The sequence below is a fragment of the Phoenix dactylifera genome, chromosome 18, assembly GCF_009389715.1.
Source record: "Phoenix dactylifera cultivar Barhee BC4 chromosome 18, palm_55x_up_171113_PBpolish2nd_filt_p, whole genome shotgun sequence".
Lineage (NCBI taxonomy): Eukaryota > Viridiplantae > Streptophyta > Magnoliopsida > Arecales > Arecaceae > Phoenix > Phoenix dactylifera.
The window spans coordinates 5,319,151-5,345,503 of NC_052409.1; the positions used below are offsets into that span (position 1 = coordinate 5,319,151).

Below are 26,353 nucleotides of genomic sequence, written 5' to 3' on the forward strand. Positions count from 1 at the left end.
TTCAAACTATACAGATTATAAATAAGAAAAAAATAGAGCACATGGAACACAAGTTTTAAAAAGTAATAGATAAATAAAAACAGTAAATAAATTAAATTATCTGAAATATAAAATAAAAATATAAATCTGAAATATAAGTTTAATAAATAAAAAAAAAGTTTTAGAAAGAAGTAATGACTATTTTTTAAAAATCAAGTAAATGAAAAGGCGACACCTAAATTAAGTAAAACTTTATACAATCAAAGCACCTATATATATCTCAAAATTTTACAGAACTTCAAACTTAAAAATGAGAAATCTGCATACATCATACTTGGAAGAGAAACAGGTAACATCTTTGCTGTCCCCTTGTGCTAAGACCTAGAGACATAGCAACCAACAGACTAATAAAGTGTAATGCTATTCTATTGCTTAAGTACCAACTCTACTGAGTAGTTTTCTTTAAATATCACAATCACAAATGCGTAAATTTCACTCTAGAAATAAATAAATAAATAATTATCATTATGATAATAAGAGATAGAGTCTACAGCGGCACAAATTGCTTCCAAAGAGTAGCAAAGTTACACTACCTCGTAATGGTATCCAGGCAAGGTGGTAATAGAACTCTAGTGGTATCCAGGCATAGACCGGATTCTCGTTCATCATCACTGAGACCAATCGCTTCCCGGAACACGAAGCACCCCATAGAGAGAATAGAGGGTGAGAGTGAAAAAATAGTTGGTGTTAGTAGATTCGTATGCATGAGATATAAACAGAACAGAGAACAGAAGGATCTGATCAAGCAATACAAATGAAGATATATTTTTCTAATAGAGTCCAACTAGTTTGGAATGTCTAGGGGCACGTAGGTTATAAAATCTAATATTTCTTTTTGGTGAATCAGAAAAATTAAACCATTCTAGTATAAATATATCTATGAAAATCAAAAAAAATATTCCAAAATTGAGCCAGAAAATCAACTGCAGAATCTTATGATACAATAGTAGCTTCACTGTAGATATGTGAAGTTTCAGAAGGGAGCAACGTGCACATTGTTTACCTATAGAAGGGGATAAGTTCTAACCACAGCACGGTGTGAATTTGAAAGGTATCTAATAACTGTCAAAGAGCCACTTTCTAAATAAATATGCGAAGCCTTCAATATATGTCTTGCATAAATTAGCCTCTCCCATGCAGCGCAGAGTTCTACCATCAAAATTGTTGTATCAAGGATTTTGACGCCATCTGCAGCTGATAAGCGCCGTTAAAACCCCTTCATAATGATGATGTTATATATCTAACTTCATGCGGTTAAGGTGATTCTAACCAGAAAAATTGACGAGGCCAAATCCAATATGGGGTATACTTCTCTCTTTAATTAATATAGATTCCACTTATATGGATGCCGAATGTTTGACCGGATCATAAAATCTGAAGATCCTGATGGGCACTTCAACTGTCAACGTTTTCAAAACTAGTAGGTCGCTGTAAAGTGCAATTACAAGCTGAAAAGCCTTAATCCTCCACATCATATGAACATCGAGGGAAGAAGGAAATGGTTAGAGTCAGAACTCCAGAACTACGGTGGAGTAAGGGTGGGTCACTTGCGAATAAAAATTTGAAACAAAAGGCTAAGAATAAATAGAAAATTACTAGTGCTACAGCTTTAGGATGGAGGCAAATCCATAAGCAGGTGGGGGAGGGATATCAACTCCTTCATACATAGAAGATCAGAAAAGTCTGCCACCCTTCACCCCACATTATGACTTTTGTTTTCCTATTTTTATGTAGCTAATTTGATTATTGATAAAATTGTTGGTGAATTGGCATCTCTCTTTTCATACTTAATTATATAATATAAAGGAAAGAAAGGATTACTTGAGGGAGTTGCGTCATTTGATCATGCAGAAAAACACAGAGCCCGTTGATCATGCAGAGTCTCTTCGTATTCAGTCTCTTGCATGCCCGTCAATCAACCGAGTAAAGGTGGTCAGATCCATCTGAACAAATAAGAAATCTAGCCCTTCTGTTTTCAATCAGAATTACAAATGCAAACCAATCATGGTGTTCCTCATGAATAAATTCTTCGAAGGTGCCTGAGGCAAACAACCTGCGTGCAAACCCCGAGCAAGCAACATTTTGAACATAACCATAAATCAAACAGTTGAAGACATTTTGAGTAATTGAATGTAGCCATGGATGAATACAATTATCACTTTGCAGCAGCAATGCAGAATGTATGAATGGTGGTACTTTTTTTTTTCTCTGTTCCCAGTTCTCACTACTAAAGATCCCTATTCCAAGTGTAAGAATAAAGTATCCCCAAATTTCCTCATAAAACAGCGAAGTAGCATCTCAGCCCCTTGGGAAGGAAAGAGGTAAGCACGATGACAAGCATTAGGCCCATTAGAACATTTGGCTTCTATAGCCATCAGATACAGGTGATTATTGAAATTAATGTGGATGTGGATTCGGTAAATATGACAAACTGCCAAAGCCATGGTGCCACATGAAATATAAGGCAAATTCATCGATATGCAACCTTAAGTGTTACCATCCAACATCATCCAGCTATTTTGAAGCCAACTAAGTATATCCTCATTCACCAAGCATGCCTATTAGAACCATCATAAATGTTATTTCAATCTTTATCATACCTAATCCCTTAAAAACAATATACCTATAATTATATTTAAACAGAAGAACTGCTATAGAAACGAAATATTTAAGGTGCAGGATCTAACATTAAGAACTCAAAATTTGTAAATATAAAGGAACATATAAAATGAACCGAACCAAACCAATCCAATCCCCATCATAAATGGGCTATCCAAATAATGACCCATTTTGAAGTGACGGAGATGATACATTACTTCCAACCGACTCCAATTTGCAACCGAATAGCATCACCAACACTAATGTTATAGTGGACAGTCGCACCAGAATTGATAAGTTGGCAAAAAATAAAGGAAAGCAAGAAAGACATGCTGGCACTAGAAGAAACAGCCTTTAGAGGAAAGTTTTATTTCATTGTTTGTGCACCATAAACACAAATTTTGCCTCATATAACATGCAAAAAAACAAAATGGTCATTTTGATAATATTTTTTTATGAAGAGAAAAACACACTTAGACAGACAGCCAACGTCTGGGAAAATCATTAGTAAGAGATTGATAACACTGGTATATTTTATCAAGCCAGCTTGGAAAAATAAAAGAATGTACTGCTCTAATTATTGAATCCTACAATTAGTTCAATCTAATAAGAATGAAAAATGGAACAGCTACTAAGCCTACATGATCATAGAGACACCACTGCCAGAACATGGCACGACAGCCTACACAAACTATCGTTAATCTATAACGAAAGGACAAATGACAAGCCTTTATAAAGGAGCAGGCATCCAACAAGTCAGACAAGAAATTTTGCTTGAACTGTGATTCAGTTACACCCCACTAATATCTGCATGGATCGGTCCATTTGATCTAGAATCACGTCCCCTTCCTCGGGTTTGTCCCCTCCCACGACCGCGACCTGCAACCAAATGATCTTTGATATATAAATGACAAGCTACTCTAACAAGGAAAAGCTTGCTGGCTTAATACCAGCTTAATGCTAGAGCAAGATTATATATATGTCATCTTGTTGCCCTAAGATTCACATCTATGTTCGCAGTTAAACCATTAGAAGAATAGATGGGATTGGAATTTACCATATCCAAACAGTGGGAAAAAATAGGATGAAGACCAGAACAAATCGAAATTATCTGGGTGCTCTTGATCCATTCAAGGTGGTGTTCACAATACTTGGTTGACTATTAGGTTTAGGGCCTTCCTCGAGACTAAAGGACCAATCCATTCATGCAGCTCAAGGTATACGTTTGAATGCATGGTTCAAGGTTTTTACCCAAGAAAAGAGCTGAGTCAATAACATACCTCGGCCCTGGATGGGAACAGGTTCCACACTGTAATAACCACCCATTTCTTGCTGATAATCAGGTCGGCCACCATACCCGCCTCCTCTACCATGGCCCCGGAAACCACGGCCCCTGCCACGGGGATATCCACCTCTACTATATCCACGACCTCTATTATCCCAGCCTCCATCACCGTAGTCCACAGTGCCATTACCTGAGCATAACTTGTAAATACTAAATATAAAAAATGAAAAGCTGAACTAAGAGACCCATTTCCATATCATAAAACTTACCACGAGCCCTCCCTCTGCCACGACCACTGCGGCCTCTACCTCGACCAGGAGGTAAGCCCTCTGCATCATAGATAAAATGCTAGTGAAAATGAGCATAAAAAAAACCTAGATAAACCCAGTGGATTGCAAATTTACCTCCTTCATAGTCAAATTCAGGTAATGGTTTCACCTGATCTGCGGGTAAAGGAGGTTGATACCTGGTAAAAGTGATGGTAAGCAATTAATTTTTTTCATGGCATCTGATAACAAAAGTAAGAAAGAGCATTCTCCAGAATTTCAACAGGAAAACAGGATGATAAAATTTAACGTAATCACATGATGCAAAGAATGACTAACAAACATGAAGAAAACATGCATGCAAGATCTTAGAAGATATCTTCTTTTTGTTTTAATTATTCAGTGCTTTCGCAAGAATTGCAAGATTAGTTCTAGTTTAAGTAAATTCAGGTAGCCAACACTTGTGGTTACCAAGTAATTCATTTAAGAATCCACTCTGGTTATATTTGACTTCAGTAGAGTGCAAACACAGGGAAGCAGAAAGTCTTATTGGCCCCAGGAAAGGTAAGGATCCACGGCTCTTTTAGAACCTGAGGAAGATACTCCATTTGCGAGAAAGATATGGTGAAGAGTATCACTTCTGTTTATTTGCTAGCAGGCTTCGCGCTTGGAGTCACAAATGGAGTAAAATGTTATTGATTTAATTAGGATGCAACGAAGAGAACAAAGGATTATGTTAGCCTCTCAAAGTGTAAAATTGAGATGTTATCTCTGGTAGTAGGTTCACCATAGAGGACAGGGAGATATAAAGTTCATGATTTGGACATGGTGCTGAAGATCATAAAGAAAATTGAAATGTCGCAAAGTAGAAACGTTATTAAAAAGAGATTATTTCAAACTGTTCTTGTGTCACGTCTTTAGGCAACTCATATGACATCACAAGTCAGCCAACATCAAGCGAAGCACATACGTCATATAGAGAGGCTCATGTTACTCACGTGTTGTTGGAATGTACGCTGGCTCATGTTACATGTGCCTTTATTCCACCCCTTTCATGAATGCCAGATTGAAATGTCAAACCAGGAGTTGTTGGATATGTTACACTGAACTTACACAAACAATTAAAGATATTTACACAGCTTTTGATATCACGAGAGCAGGCAGAGGACAGCCCCAAGCATTTAAATGTACGCCTGGTAATCAATGCATCTCAATTACATCTTATGTTACCTAGACCCCTTGATTTATCCCTAGGTACTATCACTTGGCACATATTTGGATATTAGCATAGCATTCAAAAACAGCCCCACAAAAGAAATTCTTAGACATTAAAAGGATCCAACAGGTAGACAAAAACTGCACCCAAAATAAGGAACCAACATGTAATGTAGATTATATATTCTCCTCTTACTTTCAAGAAATGGTTTCAAGTAAAAAATGTTCCACAATCAATTCTCAGCAGTTGAACTTAAGCACTCTTTTTTAGCGAAAAAACAAAAAGAAAAAAGCTTCACCATAGTTGACTGTCACCATACCCACTTTCACAAGCTCACTGTACTCTGCCAAATGTCTAAGACTAGAATCATTTTTTAACTGCATGCTTCCAGCATTATTACCAACTACATGCAATCTAACTTGATAGAATAGGAAAACATTTAATTTTAAATCCAGATCTTCTGCACATATGAAATCAGTATGATGGTAAGCATTAGTGTCAATGCTTAACATAGAAGGCATTTGAAGTTGTTTTTATAATAAGCATCATTATTTTGGGGTATTCATTTGTGGCATGTCTTCATCCAGACCATGCAATTATAGCACAGAAATCCAGATTAGCAAGCCCATTAACTGAATTTTTTAACATAGAAAAGTTATCATTCACTTCAATTAGATCGATTTGGTGTGCTATGCGATAAACAACGATGATCTCCAAAGGCTGGTGTCGAGAAACTTCTCAATAAATGTGAAACCTATGCTATTTCTAGTCACTTCATAAAGTAAGAAAACACATAGTACAAAAGGAAAAATGGTGTCCCAATTGAAAATCAGCAAAGTTGTCAAAAAAAGTCAGCCCACCATATGATCAATTATGTAGTTCCATTATAAGAAATGAGCTGACTGGATGTGGACTCTTCATGTGCTAATAGACATGTTTCCTTAATTTCTGCTCACTACTTTGCTTTCAGATTCGTGTATGCAGATCAGCTACAAGATGGACAAAATACTCTAATATCCAAAAAATGGAAAACAAGCAATGACAATGGGCCACCAATTTGTTAACCTGGCCAACACAAGATAATATATACATCAGCCACCAACAAACTATGCCTCAAGGCTTATAAACTTAGAATAAGATGCTACGAATTAATTTTCTGAAATGAGTGCGGCTTCTTGAGAAGAAGTCTAATACATGAGATCTAAGATGGCAGTTGGTAGCAAACCAATTGCAAGGAACAATTTTTACCTATTTTAGATCCACGCATCAAAAGGGGAGGAAAATAATTGAAGAAGCAACAGGAAAACTGTAGTAGACCCCACGATTAAATTCAAAAGGTCTCTAGTGCAGCAAAAACAATTCTTGAAAAAATCATATACCATTCTCTTGATTAAATTTTTGCAAACAATGAGAGCTTGCACCTACTTTAATCAAACTTGAAGTGCATGATGTAGAACTGCAGGTGGGAAAACAGAAGCTTTTTCATACTCACCCAACAGAGGATGTATCAAGCTCCTTCTTGGACAAAGTTATCGTGACCATAGACACATGCCTAGTGGTCTCAAGCCTATGAAAACAGATTACTGTCAGAAACAGATTAGGTGAAGATTCAAATATTCAACTAACTAGCAAAACCTAAACCCCATGCTACATGGCCAAAAAAGTCTATATGGAAGCAACCTTCTATTTTTAAAATAAAGAATTAGAACTTCTTACGGAAGTAGGCCTTCCTCTAATGGTTCCCATGTATCAGTTATGTCGATAGATCCAATAGCAGTGTTTTGATGGAGACCAACGATCCTTCTCTGCATCACCAGTATATTACAAAAATTATAAGTCGGACCAATCACCAATCACAACATGTACTTTGGTTCTAAGGAAGAAAGATGACCAAGGATCAATTCACAGACAGATCAAAATAATTCTTTGAGAGAACCAGGGACTGATTTAATCATTCAAATGAATAAAAAGATCAGAATAATACCTTTATCAGTTCCACAATCATGACGGTTTTGTTGATAGCTCTTCCCATTGCCTTGAAGACAATTTCAATTGAATCTTTCTCCTTGAAAATAAATATGCAACAAATCAGAAGGCAATATAATCAACAGAAAAGAATGAAACTATGAACTTGCAACATTAAAAGAAAATGATAGGTACTCTTTAGCATAGCTAATTATCTGTATCTATCAGTCTGCGCATGCACAGAAAAGCAAAGTCATTCCTCCCACCATGAGAATTCATGAAAGGTTTTCTTTAGCAGATAAAAGGTGCAAGTACGTCCATGAGAGTATGTCACCATGGAGTCATTCGGAGAGCATGTCTGCTTGTTGCATGCATCTCACATTTAACTGTTGCCAATAAAAGAAAGTCAATTAATGTGGCAAAGTATCTATTCTATTCAACTTATGCTGACCTATACTCGTTAGTAATGGCTCAATTTACATATAGAAAGCCCTATAATGGGAAACTACCCCATTACGTTTGGAGAGAGATGGGACCAGATATAAATTAGGGGGAGCAGATGCAAGTTTTTTCTTTCCATACCTGGCCAAATGACTACAGGATCATCGGTGTACTCTACCTCAATTCACCATTTCGAACCTGATACAGAAGCTTTTTCTATACCAGCATGTTACGTGCTACGTGGTGGTTGCAGGGTGGATGCATGGGGTCTACATGTTCCTCACCAACATTGCCAAAGAAGCGGTTGCATGCCTCGTGTTACGTGCCTCTGCTACATGGTTTCATGGTGGATGCATGGGGTGCTACGTGTTCCCCCCCACTCACCAACGTGCCAAAGAAGTGGTTGCATGCCTCGTGTTACATGCCTCTGCTATGTGGTTTCATGGTGGATGCATGGGATGCTACGTGTTCCTCCCCACTCACCAACGTGCCAAAGAAGTGGTTGCATGCCTTGTGTTACGTGCCTTATTATTTGCTTAGCTGTTATTTCCTTATTATTATTATTGTTGACCAGGTCCCAAGGAGAGATATTCTCCGTTAGCTATGGTTAGTTTCATATTGCAGCGCTAGGCCAGTAAGCTACATTTTAGCTAGTTAGTTTACTCCCATGTAATGCCGTCTATTTATTTGATTCCCATGCAATGAGAAAGGCATGACTACTTTCATTCAAATATTGTGTTAACTTGTTTGAAGGATACAGGTCCGTCGAAGTACCTGGTTAGTTCATTACCATAACATTTGGTATCACTGTATCAGAGCAGGCACTTCGATGGCCGAAGGAACGGGTACTCGCTATTCTCAATTAGCATAATCATTAGCAAACGTTAAACAACAACAGGAGCGGCAGAGTGAAGCTCACCAATGCGCCATACAAGAGCTCTCGCACCAGATTCAGCAGTTGGCAACAAGCTTTGAGAGTGTCAGCTGACAGAGAGACAAGCAACCACTTGAGGATCAAGGCAGGTCGTCCAACCGACAAGAAGACCCTCTCTATGGCGGACACCCAGGCATCCAATCACGAACTATACGGTTAGAATTTCCTAAATTTGATAGCACTAATCCTTCTGGTTGGATCTATAGGGCGAATCAATTTTTTGCATATCACCAGACCAATCCATTGCACCGCATCTTGATTTCTTCATTCCACATGGAGGGTCAAGCTCCCACCTGGTTTCAAGATATGAAGGAGTCCGGTAATCTGACAAGCTGGGATGCCTTCACAAAGGCATTGTTAACTCGGTTTGAGCCTTCAGTGTACGATGATCCGATGGAGGAATTAACAAAGTTACACCAAATCTCTACTGTGGAGGTCTACAAAACCAGCTTTGGAGCTCTCACCAACCGCTTGCCCCAGCTAGATGAACAATATAAGTTGAGCTGGTTCCTTGGCTGGCTCCGGGATGATATCTGCTTGTCGGTAAGAATGCTCCAGCCTACTGAAAGAGTAGATGCCCTACAAGCCAATCGCAATATGTATTGCGAAAGGTTTTTTCTTTTGATTTGTCCAAATCATGTACATGACATTTAAATATGAATAAAGGCGTTATGTTTTATCATATGCTGTTGATTATATTTATGATAAACTCCTTAGATTAGGGCAATGGTTTTAAGACTATGATGAGATCATACTAGTGAGACTTAAAATCCTAAAATCCTAATCTTAAATATTCTCAGTCATTGGTACATTGAGTCGGGGATCAATGATTACCGGAAAGACTGGCATGTCTTATGTATGCTCGATGCAGAGGATGATTGATCTCACAATCATTTGTGTGGAGACACTAATACAAAGATGTGGGTGCTCATTAGAGGAAATGAGTTCACTGAATTGACCTACAAAGAGAAATCTTATGAAGTCTTACTTACATGTCAAAAGATGATTCTCTTAGTGGGAGTTGTGCAACTGATCCTATGACCTGAGATCACCATGGTATCTTGTGCACATGAACCCATATTTTGGTTTACACTCATTCATGACAATAAGTTATGTACGAGGTCTTCTGGATATGGTGAATTGTGTACGAAGATTATAAGTAGGTCAACAAGGAATTAATCACTTCTAGTAAGAGAAGATAGCATCCTATTTATTCTAATCATATGATAATTCAGGAAGCCTTTGATCAAAGCAGAATGAAAATTAGAAAGAGTTTCTAATGTTTCATTATTTGAATTATCATTAAAAGATTGAGAAAAATATGAATATGAAATTGAGTTTGACATATATTCATACTCATATACATATTTGGGATGCAGTTTGATTAAAAGATTGAATTGCATGGTAACTTGCCACTGAAGGGTATTTTGGTATTTCCACCAAATTCCATATTTTCCGGGTAGACATGACACGTTGCTAGACGTCAATCTTGTTTTATAGGTTTGATCAAATTAAAGAGTTTAATTCGATCACCAATTAGAAAGGATTCTAATTGTTAAGTTCGGGTTCGCGCAGTTTGGACTTAAATCGATTAGAAGAGTTCTAATCAAGTTGGGTCAACTCGCACTCACACCTATTGCTGGCTAAGTATGGAACCCAATGGGTCACACACAAGGAAACTTATCAAGGGTCTAATTGGATTAGATCATGTTTGCAAGATAAACATCCTAGCAGGTGTTGCAAACCTTAGCTCCTAATTCGAATTGGATTCGAATCTGATTCTTAATTGATCTAATTTGATTAGATCATATTCTAATATGGGTTAGCCAAGAGTTGGCACCTAATTGGCTTGGTTTGAGTCTAATTGGATTAGATTTAATAAATCATTCAATTTAAGACCATTAGATCTTGATCTACCGTTGGATGAAGACATAATGGAGAGTTGGTTTAACCCAATTGGATTGGGTTAGAGGATGGCTATCATAATTGACCATTGGATCTTAATCCCACCATTGGATGAAGACATAATGGGTCAAGTAAATGGCGCCTTGCATTGGAGCCCTTGGATCATCATCATGAAAGATCAAGAGGTGAGGCATGATGGACATGTGATTAGCATGTGATGTTGACTTGGTCAAAATATGGCACCACATGAAAGGACATATCATTTGATATACCTCTTCACTTGATCTGCACCTCCTCTTATTTGATATGGCCCTCAGATGATGTCCTTTCATGAAAGGATGTGTGGATGGGATGCATCCCTTGAAGATGCATCCCTACACCTATTATAAATAGGCTAGCACTCCATGGGTTTCATCATTCTAACTCCACCCCACTCCTCTCTTCTTTCTTTCTAGCATTGCTTCTAGTGTGTCCTAAGCCAAGACAAGGTGGTCTTCTTTAGGACAAAAGGATTAGAAGTGATTTTAGAAGGTTAAAGAAAAATAGAAAGGAAAGCAAGCCATTAGAGTTCTTTAAGAATTCTGCATTAAGGATCAAAGTCTTTGGAGCTTAAGACTTAAATCAAGTTTTCGTGTGGATCAACGTTGGAGGGTGAACACTTGGGCACCTAGTAGAAATTCTGCATATTGGATTAGCGTTAGAGGTATTCTTCTATTTCTGCATTTATATTATATTATTTGATTGCTTCCATTAAGGTGATCTTGGCTTATAAGGGTTTTATGTTAAGGAACTTTATCAAAAAATTTTTAAAATTCCTAACTTCCGCTGCGCATTATAACATGCTAAAACCCTTCAGTGGTATCAGAGCCATCCTTAATTGGTTCAATCAAATAATTATGTATGATGTATGATTATTAATTTACTATGAGATAGTAATGTCATATGCTTAGAGAAATGCTGAAATGTATGATTAATATATGATATGTTATGTAATAAAATATCATGATATGAAATTTTCCATATGAAAATATGTTGAAGCATGTTAATTAATTGCTTATGATTTATACATGCTATGAGATAGCCATGATGCATAATAGTTTATTTTAGACATGTTAAATGTATGTTACAATTAAAGAATGTGCTAGAGACTAGTAAGCCCTCAATAAAAATTATATTAAGTCATAGTGTTGAAAAACTTTGAGCTAATCCATTCTAGAACAATTAATCTAATTGGTGTCTAAGGAAAGCACTAAAGGTGGTTACTTAATTAAGACCTTACTCTCTGAGTAAGGGGAGCCTCCCACCTGCTTACCTAGCCAATTGTTTGATTGCCTATTATGGATAAGCTTAATATTGATATAACACTATTGATAGCCTTCCTTCATGCCTCGATATTATTATGTCAGGATCCATGCTAGTTTGTTGTGCTAACACAAGACTTGCAATGGGGACTGATGTTATACTGTCTTGGTGCATTAAGATGCTTATGGCATATTTTAATATATTGCCTTGTTGTGCAACCACAAGGGCAATATTATTCGAATATGACTATATGGAAATGAAGGGTTTGACTTAACTAAAATATTATTGTTTGTTGTGCTAACACAAGGCAATAAGTATTTTAAGAGGACAAGATAAAGTTGAGAATTGCATGAGATGCAATTGGAAAGAGTTTCCTACCTTTGAACTCATAAGAGTTTGTTGTGTAAACACAAGGCTTTTTATGATGAATTAGGATCTCAACCCTACTAAGAAAAATTATATTTTCACGTTTATCATAGGAGAGGGCTATGATATTCGATAAAAATAGTAGGAGACAAATTAGATTAAAGTCCTTATCTAGTTGCAAACATGTCATCATGATTGGTCTGCTTATATTAGTTTTGTTCTTGCATATGTAGAATTATTAAATGGCTTCTTCACTTTCACTAAGAGGCATCTTAGATGCCAACAAGTTGACCGGACCAAACTATGTGGACTGGTTGAGGAATTTAAAGATAGTACTCACTCAGGAGAAAATTTTCTATATACTTGAAACCCCTGATCTTGGAGATCTAGGGGATGATGCTACAGAAGAGGAGGTTGCCACACATAAGATGTGGAAAAATGACAGTGTGACTGTCAAATGTATCATACTTGCCTCTATGAACAATGAATTACAGAGGCAACATGAAGGCATGGACACTCAATCCATACTTCTCAATTTAAAAGAGTTGTATGGAGAACAAAGCAGGACTGCTAGGTATGAGATATCTAAGCAGTTGTTCCGTGCTAGAATGAATGAAGGAACTCTAGTGCAAAACCATGTTCTTATGGTTATAGACTTGATCACCAGATTAAGTCAATTAGGTTTTGCTATGGATAGTGAGCTCAGTCAGGATTTGATCCTGCAATCACTGCCTGATTCATTCTCTCAGTTTGAAGTGAACTTTCACATGAACAAGCTGAACACCTCCCTGCCTGAGCTGTTAAATATGCTCAAACAGCTGAAGGGCATATTAAGAAGGATAAAGGTCCACTCCTTCTTATAAATAGCACCTCTATGAGGAAATCGGGAAATAAGGGTTCTAAGAAACGATTGAACCCCAAGAGTAGCATCAAAAAGAAAAAAGGAAAGAAAAACTCCGAATCAAGTACCTGTTTTCATTGCGGCAAAGCTGGCCAATGGAAAAGGAATTGCAAGAGTTTTCTTGCAAGTATGAAGACCGATGCAAGAGTTGCATCAAAAGGTATGTTTATGTTACATGCCAACTTGTCATTAAGTTCTTCAAATTCAAATTCATGGGTATTGGATACCGGCTGTGGTTTTCACATTTGCAAATCTTTGCATGGACTACAGAAAATTAAAATTTTGAAGAAAGGTGACTTCGAGCTGTATGGCGCTGGAGGAGAGTCCATCCAGGCTGAAGCTGTTGGAACCTACAACTTGGAATTGCCTTCGGAAAAGCTCCTACAATTAGAAGATTGTTATTATATGCCCAAAATTATTAGAAATGTAATTTCCATTCCTTTGTTGTTAAAAAAAGGTTTTGAAATTAATGGAAAGGGCAATGGTTGCTCTATTTATTTTTCTAATAAGCATCTTTGCAATGGCATTATAGAAAATGGTCTTCTAGTTTTATTACTTAATGACAATGTCTTTCATATTAATAAAAGCAATAAAAGAAAGAGAGAGGAAGTGAATAATATCCTCCTTTGGCATTGCCGACTTGGTCACATAAGTGAATCAAGAATCAACAAGTTATACAAAGAAGAGTTCTTTGATCCTTATGATTATGAATCATTAGGAACTTGTGAATCTTGTCTTATGGAAAAAATGACCAAGTCTCCATTCACTGGACATGGAGAAAGGGCAAGTGAGTTATTAGGACTTATACAAACAGATGTATGTGGTCCTATGACAACTCCAGCTAGAGGTGGATACTCTTACTTCATCACATTCACTGATGATTTATCAAGGTTCGGATTTGTGTATCTTATGAAACATAAATACGAAGCCTTTGATAAGTTTAAAGAGTATCAAAGTATGGTTGAAAAACAAACCGGAAAGTGTATTAAAATCCTTCGATCTGATCGAGGAGGTGAATACCTTTCTAGTGAATTTTTAAATCATCTTAAAGAAAAGGGCATTCTCTCTGAATGGACACCTCCGTATACGCCACAACTAAATGGTGTAGCTGAACGGAGGAATCGTACTCTATTAGATATGGTAAGGTCCATGATGTGCTTTACAGATCTTCCTATTTCCTTCTGGGGTTATGCCTTAGAAACTGCTACATATGTGCTAAACAGGATACCTTCAAAATCTGTATCTAGTACTCCATATGAGATATGGAGAGGTAGAAAGCCCAATCTTAAATATTTTAAAATATGGGGCTGCCAAGCATATGTCAAAAGAAATTTTGGACATAAGCTAAGTGCTAGATCAGATAAATGTACATTTATAGGTTATTCCAAAGAAAGTATTGGATATCTCTTCTATCACCCTACTGAACAAAAGGTACTTGTTAGTAGGCATGCCACTTTCTTAGAAAAAGAGTTTATCTTAGAAAAGGGCAGTGAAAGAAGAATTGAACTTAATGAAGTTCAAGACCTACAAATAGAAACACAAGAAATTCTTCAACCAGATGTACCCATTGATGAAGTACAACCACAACACACATCTCCTCTCCAAAGGTCAGATAGAGTGCGAAATGCACCTAAGAGATATGGGTTTGTCATTGAGAATGATGAAGCCCACATCGTCGAAAATGATGATCCTCTGACCTATTCGGAAGTTATCATGAGTAATGACTCTAACAAATGGTTAGAAGCTATGAAATCCGAAATAGACTCTATGTATACCAACCAAGTATGGACTTTGGTTGATGCACCAGAAGGTGTAAACCCTATAGGTTGCAAATGGGTCTATAAGAAGAAGATTGGAGCAGATGGCCAAGTAGAAACCTACAAGGCTAGATTGGTGGCAAAAGGTTTCAGGCAAAAGCAAGGAATTGACTATGATGAAACTTTTTCACCAGTTGCCATGCTTAAATCTATTCGGATTTTGCTTGCAATAGCTGCATACTATGATTATGAAATTTGGCAGATGGATGTCAAAACCGCCTTCCTTAATGGTTATCTTGAGGAAGAGGTTTACATGACACAGCCAGAAGGATTTGTCTCAAGTGGGAGAGCAAATCAAGTATGCAAGCTTAAGAGATCCATTTATGGATTAAAGCAAGCATCGAGGAGTTGGAACACCCGTTTTGATACAACAGTCAAAGAGTTTGGTTTTATCAAAAATGTGGATGAACCATGTGTGTACAAGAAGACTAGTGGGAGTGCCGTTGTCTTCTTAATATTGTATGTAGATGACATACTAATCATTGGAAATGATATTCCAATGTTACAATCGGTCAAGACTTGGCTATCAAAAAGCTTTTCCATGAAAGACTTGGGAGAAGCATCCTATATACTTGGTATAAAGATCTATAGGGATAGATCTAAAAGGATGCTAGGCTTGTCCCAGTCTAAGTACATAGATCGTGTGCTGAAAAGATTCAGCATGGAAGGAAGTAAAAGAGGTTACTTACCTATGAGTCATGGTATACGTCTCTCTAAGAAGATGTCTCCTAAGACATCTGAAGAGAGGAATAGAATGAATTCTATTCCCTATGCTTCGGCAGTAGGATCAATTATGTATGCTATGCTATGTACTAGGCCTGATGTTGCTTATGCCTTAGGCATAACAAGCAGATTCCAGGCTGATCCAGGAGAAAATCATTGGATAGCTGTGAAAAATATTCTTAAGTACTTAAGAAGGACTAAAGATATTTTTCTAGTTTATGGAGGATCTGAGTTGAAACTAGAAGGATTTTCTGATTCTAGTTTTCAATCAGATCCAGATGATAGCAAGTCCACTTCAGGGTATGTCTTTACCCTAAATGGTGGTGCAGTGAGCTGGAAGAGTTCCAAGCAGCAAACTGTAGCTGACTCAACTACTGAGGCAGAATACATCGCTGTAAGTGAAGCCGCTAAGGAAGCTGTCTGGATGAAGAAGTTCATCGCTGAGTTGGGAGTAGTTCCTGAGATTGCTGGACCAGTTTCAGTTTATTGTGACAACACTGGAGCTGTTCCTCAAGCAAAGGAACCAAGATCTCATCACAAATCCAAGCACATTCTAAGACGCTTCCACCTCGTTCGAGAGATCGTCGAGAGACAAGATATAGTCATTGAACGAGTAAACACAAGAACAACTTAGCAGACCCGTTCACTAAAGCTCTACCACAACAGCAGTTCGATCGCCACCTCGATTGTATGGGGATAAATATAAGAGCGATTGGCTTTAGTGCAAGTGGGAGATTGAAAGAGTAGATGCCCTACAAGCCAATCGCAATATGTATTGCGAAAGGTTTTTCTTTTGATTTGTCCAAATCATGTACATGACATTTAAATATGAATAAAGGCGTTATGTTTTATCATATGCTGTTGATTATATTTATGATAAACTCCTTAGATTAGGGCAATGGTTTTAAGACTATGATGAGATCATACTAGTGAGACTTAAAATCCTAAAATCCTAATCTTAAATATTCTCAGTCATTGGTACATTGAGTCGGGGATCAATGATTACCGGAAAGACTGGCATGTCTTATGTATGCTCGATGCAGAGGATGATTGATCTCACAATCATTTGTGTGGAGACACTAATACAAAGATGTGGGTGCTCATTAGAGGAATGAGTTCACTGAATTGACCTACAAAGAGAAATCTTATGAAGTCTTACTTACATGTCAAAAGATGATTCTCTTAGTGGGAGTTGTGCAACTGATCCTATGACCTGAGATCACCATGGTATCTTGTGCACATGAACCCATATTTTGGTTTACACTCATTCATGACAATAAGTTATGTACGAGGTCTTCTGGATATGGTGAATTGTGTACGAAGATGAGTAGGTCAACAAGGAATTAATCACTTCTAGTAAGAGAAGATAGCATCCTATTTATTCTAATCATATGATAATTCAGGAAGCCTTTGATCAAAGCAGAATGAAAATTAGAAAGAGTTTCTAATGTTTCATTATTTGAATTATCATTAAAAGATTGAAAAAAATATGAATATGAAATTGAGTTTGACATATATTCATACTCATATACATATTTGGGATGCAGTTTGATTAAAAGATTGAATTGCATGGTAACTTGCCACTGAAGGGTATTTTGGTATTTCCACCAAATTCCATATTTTCCGGGTAGACATGACACGTTGCTAGACGTCAATCTTGTTTTATAGGTTTGATCAAATTAAAGAGTTTAATTCGATCACCAATTAGAAAGGATTCTAATTGTTAAATTCGGGTTCGCGCAGTTTGGACTTAAATCGATTAGAAGAGTTCTAATCAAGTTGGGTCAACTCGCACTCACACCTATTACTGGCTAAGTATGGAACCCAATGGGTCACACACAAGAAAACTTATCAAGAGTCTAATTGGATTAGATCATGTTTGCAAGATAAACATCCTAGCAGGTGTTGCAAACCTTAGCTCCTAATTCGAATTGGATTCGAATCTGATTCTTAATTGATCTAATTTGATTAGATCATATTCTAATATGGGTTAGCCAAGAGTTGGCACCTAATTGGCTTGGTTTGAGTCTAATTGGATTAGATTTAATAAATCATTCAATCTAAGACCATTAGATCTTGATCTACCGTTGGATGAAGACATAATGGAGAGTTGGTTTAACCCAATTGGATTGGGTTAGAGGATGGCTATCATAATTGACCATTGGATCTTAATCCCACCATTGGATGAAGACATAATGGGTCAAGTAAATGGCGCCTTGCATTGGAGCCCTTGGATCATCATCATGAAAGATCAAGAGGTGAGGCGTGATGGACATGTGATTAGCATGTGATGTTGACTTGGTCAAAATATGGCACCACATGAAAGGACATATCATTTGATATACCTCTTCACTTGATCTGCACCTCCTCTTATTTGATATGGCCCTTAGATGATGTCCTTTCATAAAAGGATGTGTGGATGGGATGCATCCCTTGGAGATGCATCCCTACACCTATTATAAATAGGCTAGCACTCCATGGATTTCATCATTCTAACTCCACCCCACTCCTCTCTTCTTTCTTTCTAGCATTGCTTCTAGTGTGTCCTAAGCCAAGACAAGGTGGTCTTCTTTAGGACAAAAGGATTAGAAGTAATTTTAGAAGGTTAAAGAAAAATAGAAAGGAAAGCAAGCCATTAGAGTTCTTTAAGAATTCTGCATTAAGGATCAAAGTCTTTGGAGCTTAAGACTTAAATCAAGTTTTCGTGTGGATCAACGTTGGAGGGTGAACACTTGGGCACCTAGCGGAAATTCTGCATATTGGATTAGCGTTAGAGGTATTCTTCTATTTCTGCATTTATATTATATTATTTGATTGCTTCCATTAAGGTGATCTTGGCTTATAAGGGTTTTATGTTAAAAAACTTTATCAAGAAATTTTTAAAATTCCTAGCTTCCGCTGCGCATTATAACATGCTAAAACCCTTCACCTACTTCCTTTACTGCTGCCTTTGGCCTTGCTAAAATTCAGGAGAAGCACAACAACAATTTGAGGAGAAACATTCGGGCTTTGCTGGCCCCGTCCAGCACTGCCATTGTGCCGACTTCATCTACAACTATTACCACGACCCTTCCATGCCAACAGCCCATCCCAGTTCCGCGTCTCTCCCAAGCCCAGATGCGCGAACGAGGCAACCGAGGTCTTTGCTACAACTGCGATGAAAAATGGTCACAGGGCCATCGATGCAAGGGCCCATGGGTTTTTCTTATGGAAGCCTCAGATTTGGATGAAGTTGATGACTCCAACACCGAATCTTCTGTTGCATCTTCTCACCAGCCAAACACAGAAGTGCGCATGGAAGAGTTTCAACCAGAACTGGAGGATGGCCCAGCTCCTTAGATATCTCTTAACACTCTCTTCGGTACGCCGATGCCAAAAATCATGAGGTTGTCAGGCACCATTTGCAGCCAGGCAGTGGTCATCTTACTGGACTCCGAGAGCACGTATAACTTCATTGATCCGGCAATCGTTCGCCGTGCCCAGCTAAAAGTGCAACACAGTGAACCAGTTCAAGTAATGGTTGGAAACAAGGAAGAGCTCACCAGTTCGAGAAGGTGCGCGCAGATTCGACTGGCAGTGCAAAGACACAAGATGTGATCTAGTCCTCGGAATCCAATGGTTGTGTACACTCGAACCTATTCTCTGGAAGTTCATGCATCTCACTATAAAATTCCAGCTCCACAGGCAGACTATCCAATTGCAAGGCAAATCGTCCACTGATTTGGAGTTCATTCAAACGATGCATTGAAAAAAGTTATTAAAACTCCAGCGAAGGGCTTGTTCTTTCAATTACTCATGACTCCTACGAGTGATGAGACCCAACCTGAGACAACCATCAGCCCAAACAGTGATAAGGTAACCCTTGAGCCAGAATTTCAATTACTGTTTGATCAATTTCGAGATTTATTTGGTGAGCCCAAAGGCCTACCTCCCCCTAGAAGCCATGATCATCACATTCCCCTTCAAGAGGGAGCCAAACCAGTTTGTGTTAGACCTTACCGATACCCTTACTACCAAAAGGAGGAAATAGAATGAATTGTCTGGGAAATGCTTGATTCCAGCAACATTCGCCCGAGCCAAAGCCCATATTCATATCCGGTGTTGCTTGTTCGCAAGGCGGACGGTAGTTGGAGGTTTTGTATTGATTATCGCGCACTCAACCGCAAGACGATTAAAGACAAATACCCAATCCTAGTTGTGGATGAGCTTCTAAACGAGCTCCAAGGCAGTGATATTTTCCAAATTGGATCTACGCTCAGGATACCATCAAATCCGAGTGAAACCCGAAGACGTGCACAAAACTGCTTTTCGCACTACCAAGGACACTACGAATTTCTCGTAATGCCCTTTGGCTTAACTAATGCTCCTTCTACCTTTCAAGATTTAATGAATGACATTTTTCGTCCCTTTTTATGTCTTAGTATTTTTTGACGACATTTTGGTGTATAGCAAGACCCGAGAAGAGCATCTCAATCGCTTGCATATTGTTCTTGGCCTACTGCAGAAGCACCACCTATTCGCCAAACTTTCCAAGTGCAAGTTCGGGTGTACCCTAAACGACTATCTTGGCCACCTCATTTCCAAAGGAGTTCAAGCCAATCCCGACAAGATTGATTCTATGCTCGCTTGGCCAATTCCTACTTCTTTGAAGTCTCTTAGAGGATTTTTGGGACTCACCGGTTATTACCGAAAATTTATTCGCGATTATGGTAAGATTGCAGCCCCTCTTACTTCCTTACTAAAGAAAAATACTTTTCATTGGACTCCCGAGGATTACCACCTTCAACCAACTTAAGAGGGCAATAACATCTCCACCGGTCTTAGCTCTTCCAGATTTCTCGAAGCCTTTCACCGTGGAGTGCGATGCATAGGGAGTTGGCATTGGGGCGGTCTTAATGCAAGCCAGACGGCCAATAGCCTTTCTTAGTCATGCTCTTAAAGGCAGAAATCAGCACCTCTCCACCTACGAGAAGGAGTTACTTGCCTTAGTGGTGGCCGTTAAAAAGTGGCGACCTTACCTCCTTGGGAAGCCCTTTATCGTACGGACTGATCAACAATCTTTGAAGTATCTCTTGGAGCAGCAAATCGAAACGCCTATGCAGCAAAGGTGGGTAACTAAGTTAATTGGCTATGACTTATATGTGGAGTACAAAGCAGGGGAGGAGAACTGTGTCGCAGATGCACTATCACGAAGGGAAGAACGACACTCTCTCTCAGCTATTACAGGTCCTATTGCAACTTGGTCTGACGACTTAAAGGTCGCCTACCTCACAGATCCAGCATTAAGAGCTATCAAAGCTCATTTGGAGCAAGGTACAATGGATTCTCCTAAATATCAATTGCAGAATGGGCTCATATTTTATAAAAGACCAAGTTTTAATTGGTGACCAGCCCCACTTAAAGCAACAACTCCTCTGCCAAATGCATGATAGCCCGCAGGGAGGACAGTCTGGTTTTCACAAGACGCTTCAATGCTTGAAGAGAGAATTCTTTTTGGAAAGGCTTGTGACGGGATGTTAAGCAGCATGTACGCGAGTGTGATGTCTGCCAACGAAATAAAGTCGAGAACCTCAAACCAGCGAGCCTTCTTCAGCCACTCCCCATTCCACAATGTATATGGTCGGAGCTGTCCATGGATTTTATTGAAGGACTTTCGCCATCCAAAGGGTCCAGCGTAATCTTTGTGGTTGTCGAAAAAGACTCATAAGTAATCGAGACCCCTGTTTTTACCGGCCATTTTTGGCAAGAGTTGTTTCCGGCTCCAGGGCATTACGCTTGCTCATAGCTCCTCATATCACCCACAAACTGACGGCCAAACAGAAATTGTGAACAAGAGCGTGGAGCACTACCTTCGCACCTTTGCAGGCTCTCGGCCACAAGATTGGTCTTCCTGGTTATCCTTGGCAGAATTTTGGTATAATACCAACACCCATGAAGCAACGAAAGTCACTACTCATCAAGCGGTCTACGGTGTCCCTCCCCCGAAGCTTATTTCGTATGTCTCGGGCACTACTCGTGTGGCAGCAATGGAAGAGATCCTACGTACACGAGCCCAAATTTTATCTCTTCTGCAAAACAACCTCCAGGAAGCTCAAGCACGTATAAAGCGACAAGCCGATCATCTCCGCACCGAGCGAACCTTCTCTGTAGACAATTGGGTTTTCCTCCGCTTGCAGCCCTATCGCCAACATTCTTTGGCCCTCTGCCATAATTTCAAGCTCTCCCCTCGATTTTGCGAGCCTTTTCATGTGCTCCAACGTATCGGGCAGGTGGCCTATAAGCTGTCTCTTCCGAAGGACTGCAAAATCCACCCAGTGTTCCATATTTCCTGCCTCAAACGCAAACTCGGTACCAACATCCCAGTTCGGCCAACTCTACCCCCGATCACTCCTGAAGGAGCATTACACCCGGAGCCGAAGACAATTTTAGATCGCAGAATGGTCCGTAAGAGAAATCGGGCAGCCACTGAGGTGCTGGTCAAATGGGTGGGAACCACGGTCGACGATGCCACGTGGGAAGATTATAAACAATTCCAGCGGAAGTTCCCAAACCATGAGGACATGGTTTTTTGGAGGGAAGGATAAATGTTACGTGCTACAAGGTGGTTACTGGGTGGATGCATGGGGTCTACATGTTCCTCACCAACGTTGCCAAAGAAGTGGTTGCATGCCTCGGGTTACGTGCTCTGCTACATGGTTGCATGGTGGATGCATAAGGTGCTACATGTTCCTCCCCACTCACCAACATGCCAAAGAAGTGGTTGCATGCCTTGTGTTACGTGCCACTGCTACGTGGTTGCATGGTGGATGCATGGGGTGCTACGTGTTCCTCCCCACTCACCAACGTGCCAAAAAAGTGGTTGCATGCCTCGTGTTACGTGCCCTTATTATTTGCTTTGCTGTTATTTTCTTGTTATTGTTATCGTTGACCAGGTCCCACAGAGAGATATTCTCCGTTAGCTAAGGTTAGTTTCCTATTGTAGTGCTAGGCCAGTAAGCTACATTTTAGCTAGTTAGTTTACTCCCATGTAATGTCGTCTATTTATTGATTCCCATGCAATGAGAAAGGCACGACTACTTTCATTCAAATATTGTGTTAACTTGTTTGGAGGATACAGGTCCCTCGAAGTACCTTGTTAGTTCACTACCATAACACAGCACTTTCTACCTATACCGCACTCACTGGTATGATCCAAGACAACTCATCAGAACAGATATGGTCTAGATGCATGACAAAGAAACCTGGAAAGACACCTGATTACCAGAAATTTAGTTTGTCGTATGCAACTTTCATATGATGGGACAAGAGAACCTGCATACCAATGATACAAAATTCATCGTCTCTTTCTGTGTAAAATCTTTCTTATCTATGCCAACATATTTTTTCCAAATAAACAATAAATGATGCAAACTGAGCATGTTTACATCATTCCTGTAGCAGCTGTAGACACACATTTCCCTCAATACAGATTGAATTTACCACATTTTTCAGAGCATGTCTACCTCATTTTCCCCTTCTGCTTTGCATCTTTCTTGTATACACAAAGATCTTTTCTTTTCAAAATAAACACTTAAATGACATGAACAGAATATGGCCATCTCGTTTCAATAACTCCTCTGGTTTCACATTTCCTTCTCTTTTATCTCACTATAAAAGTTTGTAACTATATGAATTGGAAAATTCATATATCAAAATTTTATCTTTCCTCACTGAAAATATTCCCACAGGTCAGATACCAAACTATAGGACGACAGTGCAAAATGTTTAATGAAGTTTAGCATTGTCATCCAAATGACAGTGCAAAAAATGCATCATCATACCAAAGAACAGCTGAATTTAGAGTTCTTGTATTCCTATACACTATTCTTATATCAGGTATCGCTTTTAGGAAAACAGACTTCCCGATGAATACCGAGACAACTCAGATGCACATGATGTCCATGTCCCCAATAACTTGCACTGTCTCCCTTCATAAGGAAAATGCCTTTTGCTTTGATTTTAATTTCTCGCAATTTAATATTTCAGTGGAGTTATTTAATAATTAATTGATTATAGCCTCACTGAGCTAACATATCATTATATAAAGTCTCATCTCACCATTATGAGAAACAGTGTCTTAGACAGCATCAGCAGCAGCAATAAATCAATACTCATATGTTTCTGTTCCTACAAGCATCTGTTTAAATAGGATGTTGCTAATATTTTAAATAAGAAGAGTATTCCACTTGAGGTTGAACAGGGTTGCGAAATAGCATATAAATCGATGGCTCCTAAAAATACGCTTAAATGGGCCAATGCATAATTAATGATCCTAGACATTCCCAAGATTTTTTTCTTCTGAAATAAAAAAAAACAAGTTTTAATTTTCTGGACTTGCCTTGCAAATCAAAACAACTTACCATGATCACATTTATCTGTCCCAAACAAATGCAAAATCCCTACCACTTCTTAAACTTCCGAAATTACAACCATAAGCAATGAGACAAGAACGAAATAAAGGTGACTTTATAAAAGCCACAAGGAAAGATTTTGTTCTATAAATGGCGTTCACCTGAAGTAGGCTGGTGGCATATGTGATGTAGCTGCGCATTCTCCCTTGACTTGTAACACGGATCTCATTCTCCTTGGTCAGCGTCTCGTCCCGTGGCTTCTCCACCCTCTGGTACCGATCCATCTTTCCACACACCAAAATTTGTCAAAAAAGCGACCAACCAAAAATACAAATATCACAACAACAAATAAGTCAAAGAAAATACATAAAAGGAGCTAACCTTATCATTAAAAAAAAAAACCTAGTTCTTTCAAAAATCCATATGACGTGCAGATAAAAGGCAGACGAACAAGAAAAACAAACTTCAAGAAAAAAAGGAATCAAATCCTGAGAAACAAATCCGTGAAACTCAAGAAAATCACATAAAAATCAGATAAAATCGAGGGAAGAGTGCCCAAGCGAGAAACTTGGAGCCCAGAGAGAGGGAATGAAGAGGAGTGAGCCAGAAAGGGACCAGATTTGCTTCATGACTGACAGAAAAACCAGGGTTTCTCGCAACGCCAGGAAGAATAAAGAAGACTTCTATTGCGATTTTATTTTAGATTTCTATTTTTACCTCTCTTCGCTCCGCCTGCGCCTCTTCCACGGCTTGTTTCTTTCTTTTTCGCCCTGAAAACCCTCTTTCGCAACCGTCCGAGCTTTATAGAGAGTCCCCGAGGGAGCGAACCGGTCTTCTTCTGGCTAGGGTTCGTTCGGATTTACCCAATCACCCTGCATATTTGAGCAATTACCATCAAGGCACAACTTCAAATCAGTAATCACCCACCTATGATGTGGATCAGCCGAACGGATGGATAGTGATGAGTGATGCGATCAGGGTCCATGGCGTGGGTCCGGCGAACCCGAAATCAACCCTAACAAACCACCCGGGCTTTCTGGATTGGACCGGCGCATGTATTAGACTTTGGTTCATGGTACCAAATTTTTTTCTAGGGCTATGTCAATGAAAAAAAATATAGGAGACATTAAACATCTTAATTCTTAAATGTTATGGAGTTATAACAAAATCCGGAAATGGAACATTTGTTAAATGCCCATTAAGATTATGTAAAACAAGCAAAGAAATATGAGCATTCTTAGGATCATGTGATTGTTTTTTTAATCCATAATATTGTGATAATATGGTAAACATGTTGCGTGTTGTTTTTCACGAGGTTATTAACATTTCAACAAGATCTTAAATGTATGAAGAAATAATTGGCATAGATTAAGATTAATCGGCACAAAATGTGCCCATAATCTCCCCTCATGGTATCGACTCAACTTTCAGCTCTAATTGATACAATATAGTTTGCATAAATCAAGGCATGTTCTTAAATGATTATGATTTGTACATGAATTGATAGGATGTAAAATAAGAGCTACAAACTATTTTTTTTTGTAAATATTGCATTGCAATATGTTTAAAATTTCACAATTAGTTCTTTATTTGTCAAAAAAAAAACACCATTATCTTGAAGTTCCCAAATGTTCTAGGATTGTGTCGTACTTGAATCCTCCAAGAACCATTTCTCCATCCAAAACCTAACTTGGCAAACCCAACCAAAAGAATTTTATTTTATTTTCAAGAGAAAGAAAGAGAGGCATCCAAAACTGAATATTTGGCAATCATTCGAAACTAAATTCGATACTTGATATGCAAATGGATATGACTATTAGAATTACCCCGACCAGGAAGATTGCAAAGCTTGTTAAGATTAGGTTAACATGGTACAACTTATTGGCTTCGATCCTTTCCAACGTTGGGGTTTGAGTGACCTCTTTCACTCATTCTAACCCTACTCAACCAACTTGTGTCCTAAGCTGCGGAGATTAAAGGATAACCCTATCAAGTAGATTACTAATTTGGTGAACTTAATTTAATTGAAATAGGTTTTGATATATCAGATTTTTTCGCGAGGATTTGAAAGCTTCTCTAAGGTTCCATTACCAGCACATTAATCTTTTAGTCTCACTTGGTGCACATTGATGACCCTTGCTTAACCAGTAAACTACCTGATTTCCCTCACATTAGAGATGATCACCTGAACAACTTGCACCAAAA

At 38.6% G+C, this 26,353-nt stretch overlaps 1 protein-coding gene across 1 annotated transcript; it reads right to left on the reverse strand.

Moving 5' to 3' along the window:
* Window positions 1-3,053: 3,053 nt before the first annotated feature.
* LOC103722782 (ribonuclease P protein subunit p25-like protein) lies at window positions 3,054-24,971 on the reverse strand. The gene is made up of 9 exons (XM_008813466.3): window positions 24,866-24,971; window positions 24,310-24,432; window positions 7,389-7,469; window positions 7,121-7,209; window positions 6,897-6,971; window positions 4,327-4,388; window positions 4,192-4,251; window positions 3,918-4,112; window positions 3,054-3,516 (listed from the first exon to the last, which is right to left on the reverse strand). The coding sequence occupies exons 2-9, from the start codon at window positions 24,430-24,432 to the stop codon at window positions 3,428-3,430; spliced, it is 774 nt and encodes a 257-aa protein (XP_008811688.1). The 5' UTR covers window positions 24,866-24,971; the 3' UTR covers window positions 3,054-3,427.
* Window positions 24,972-26,353: the final 1,382 nt, after the last annotated feature.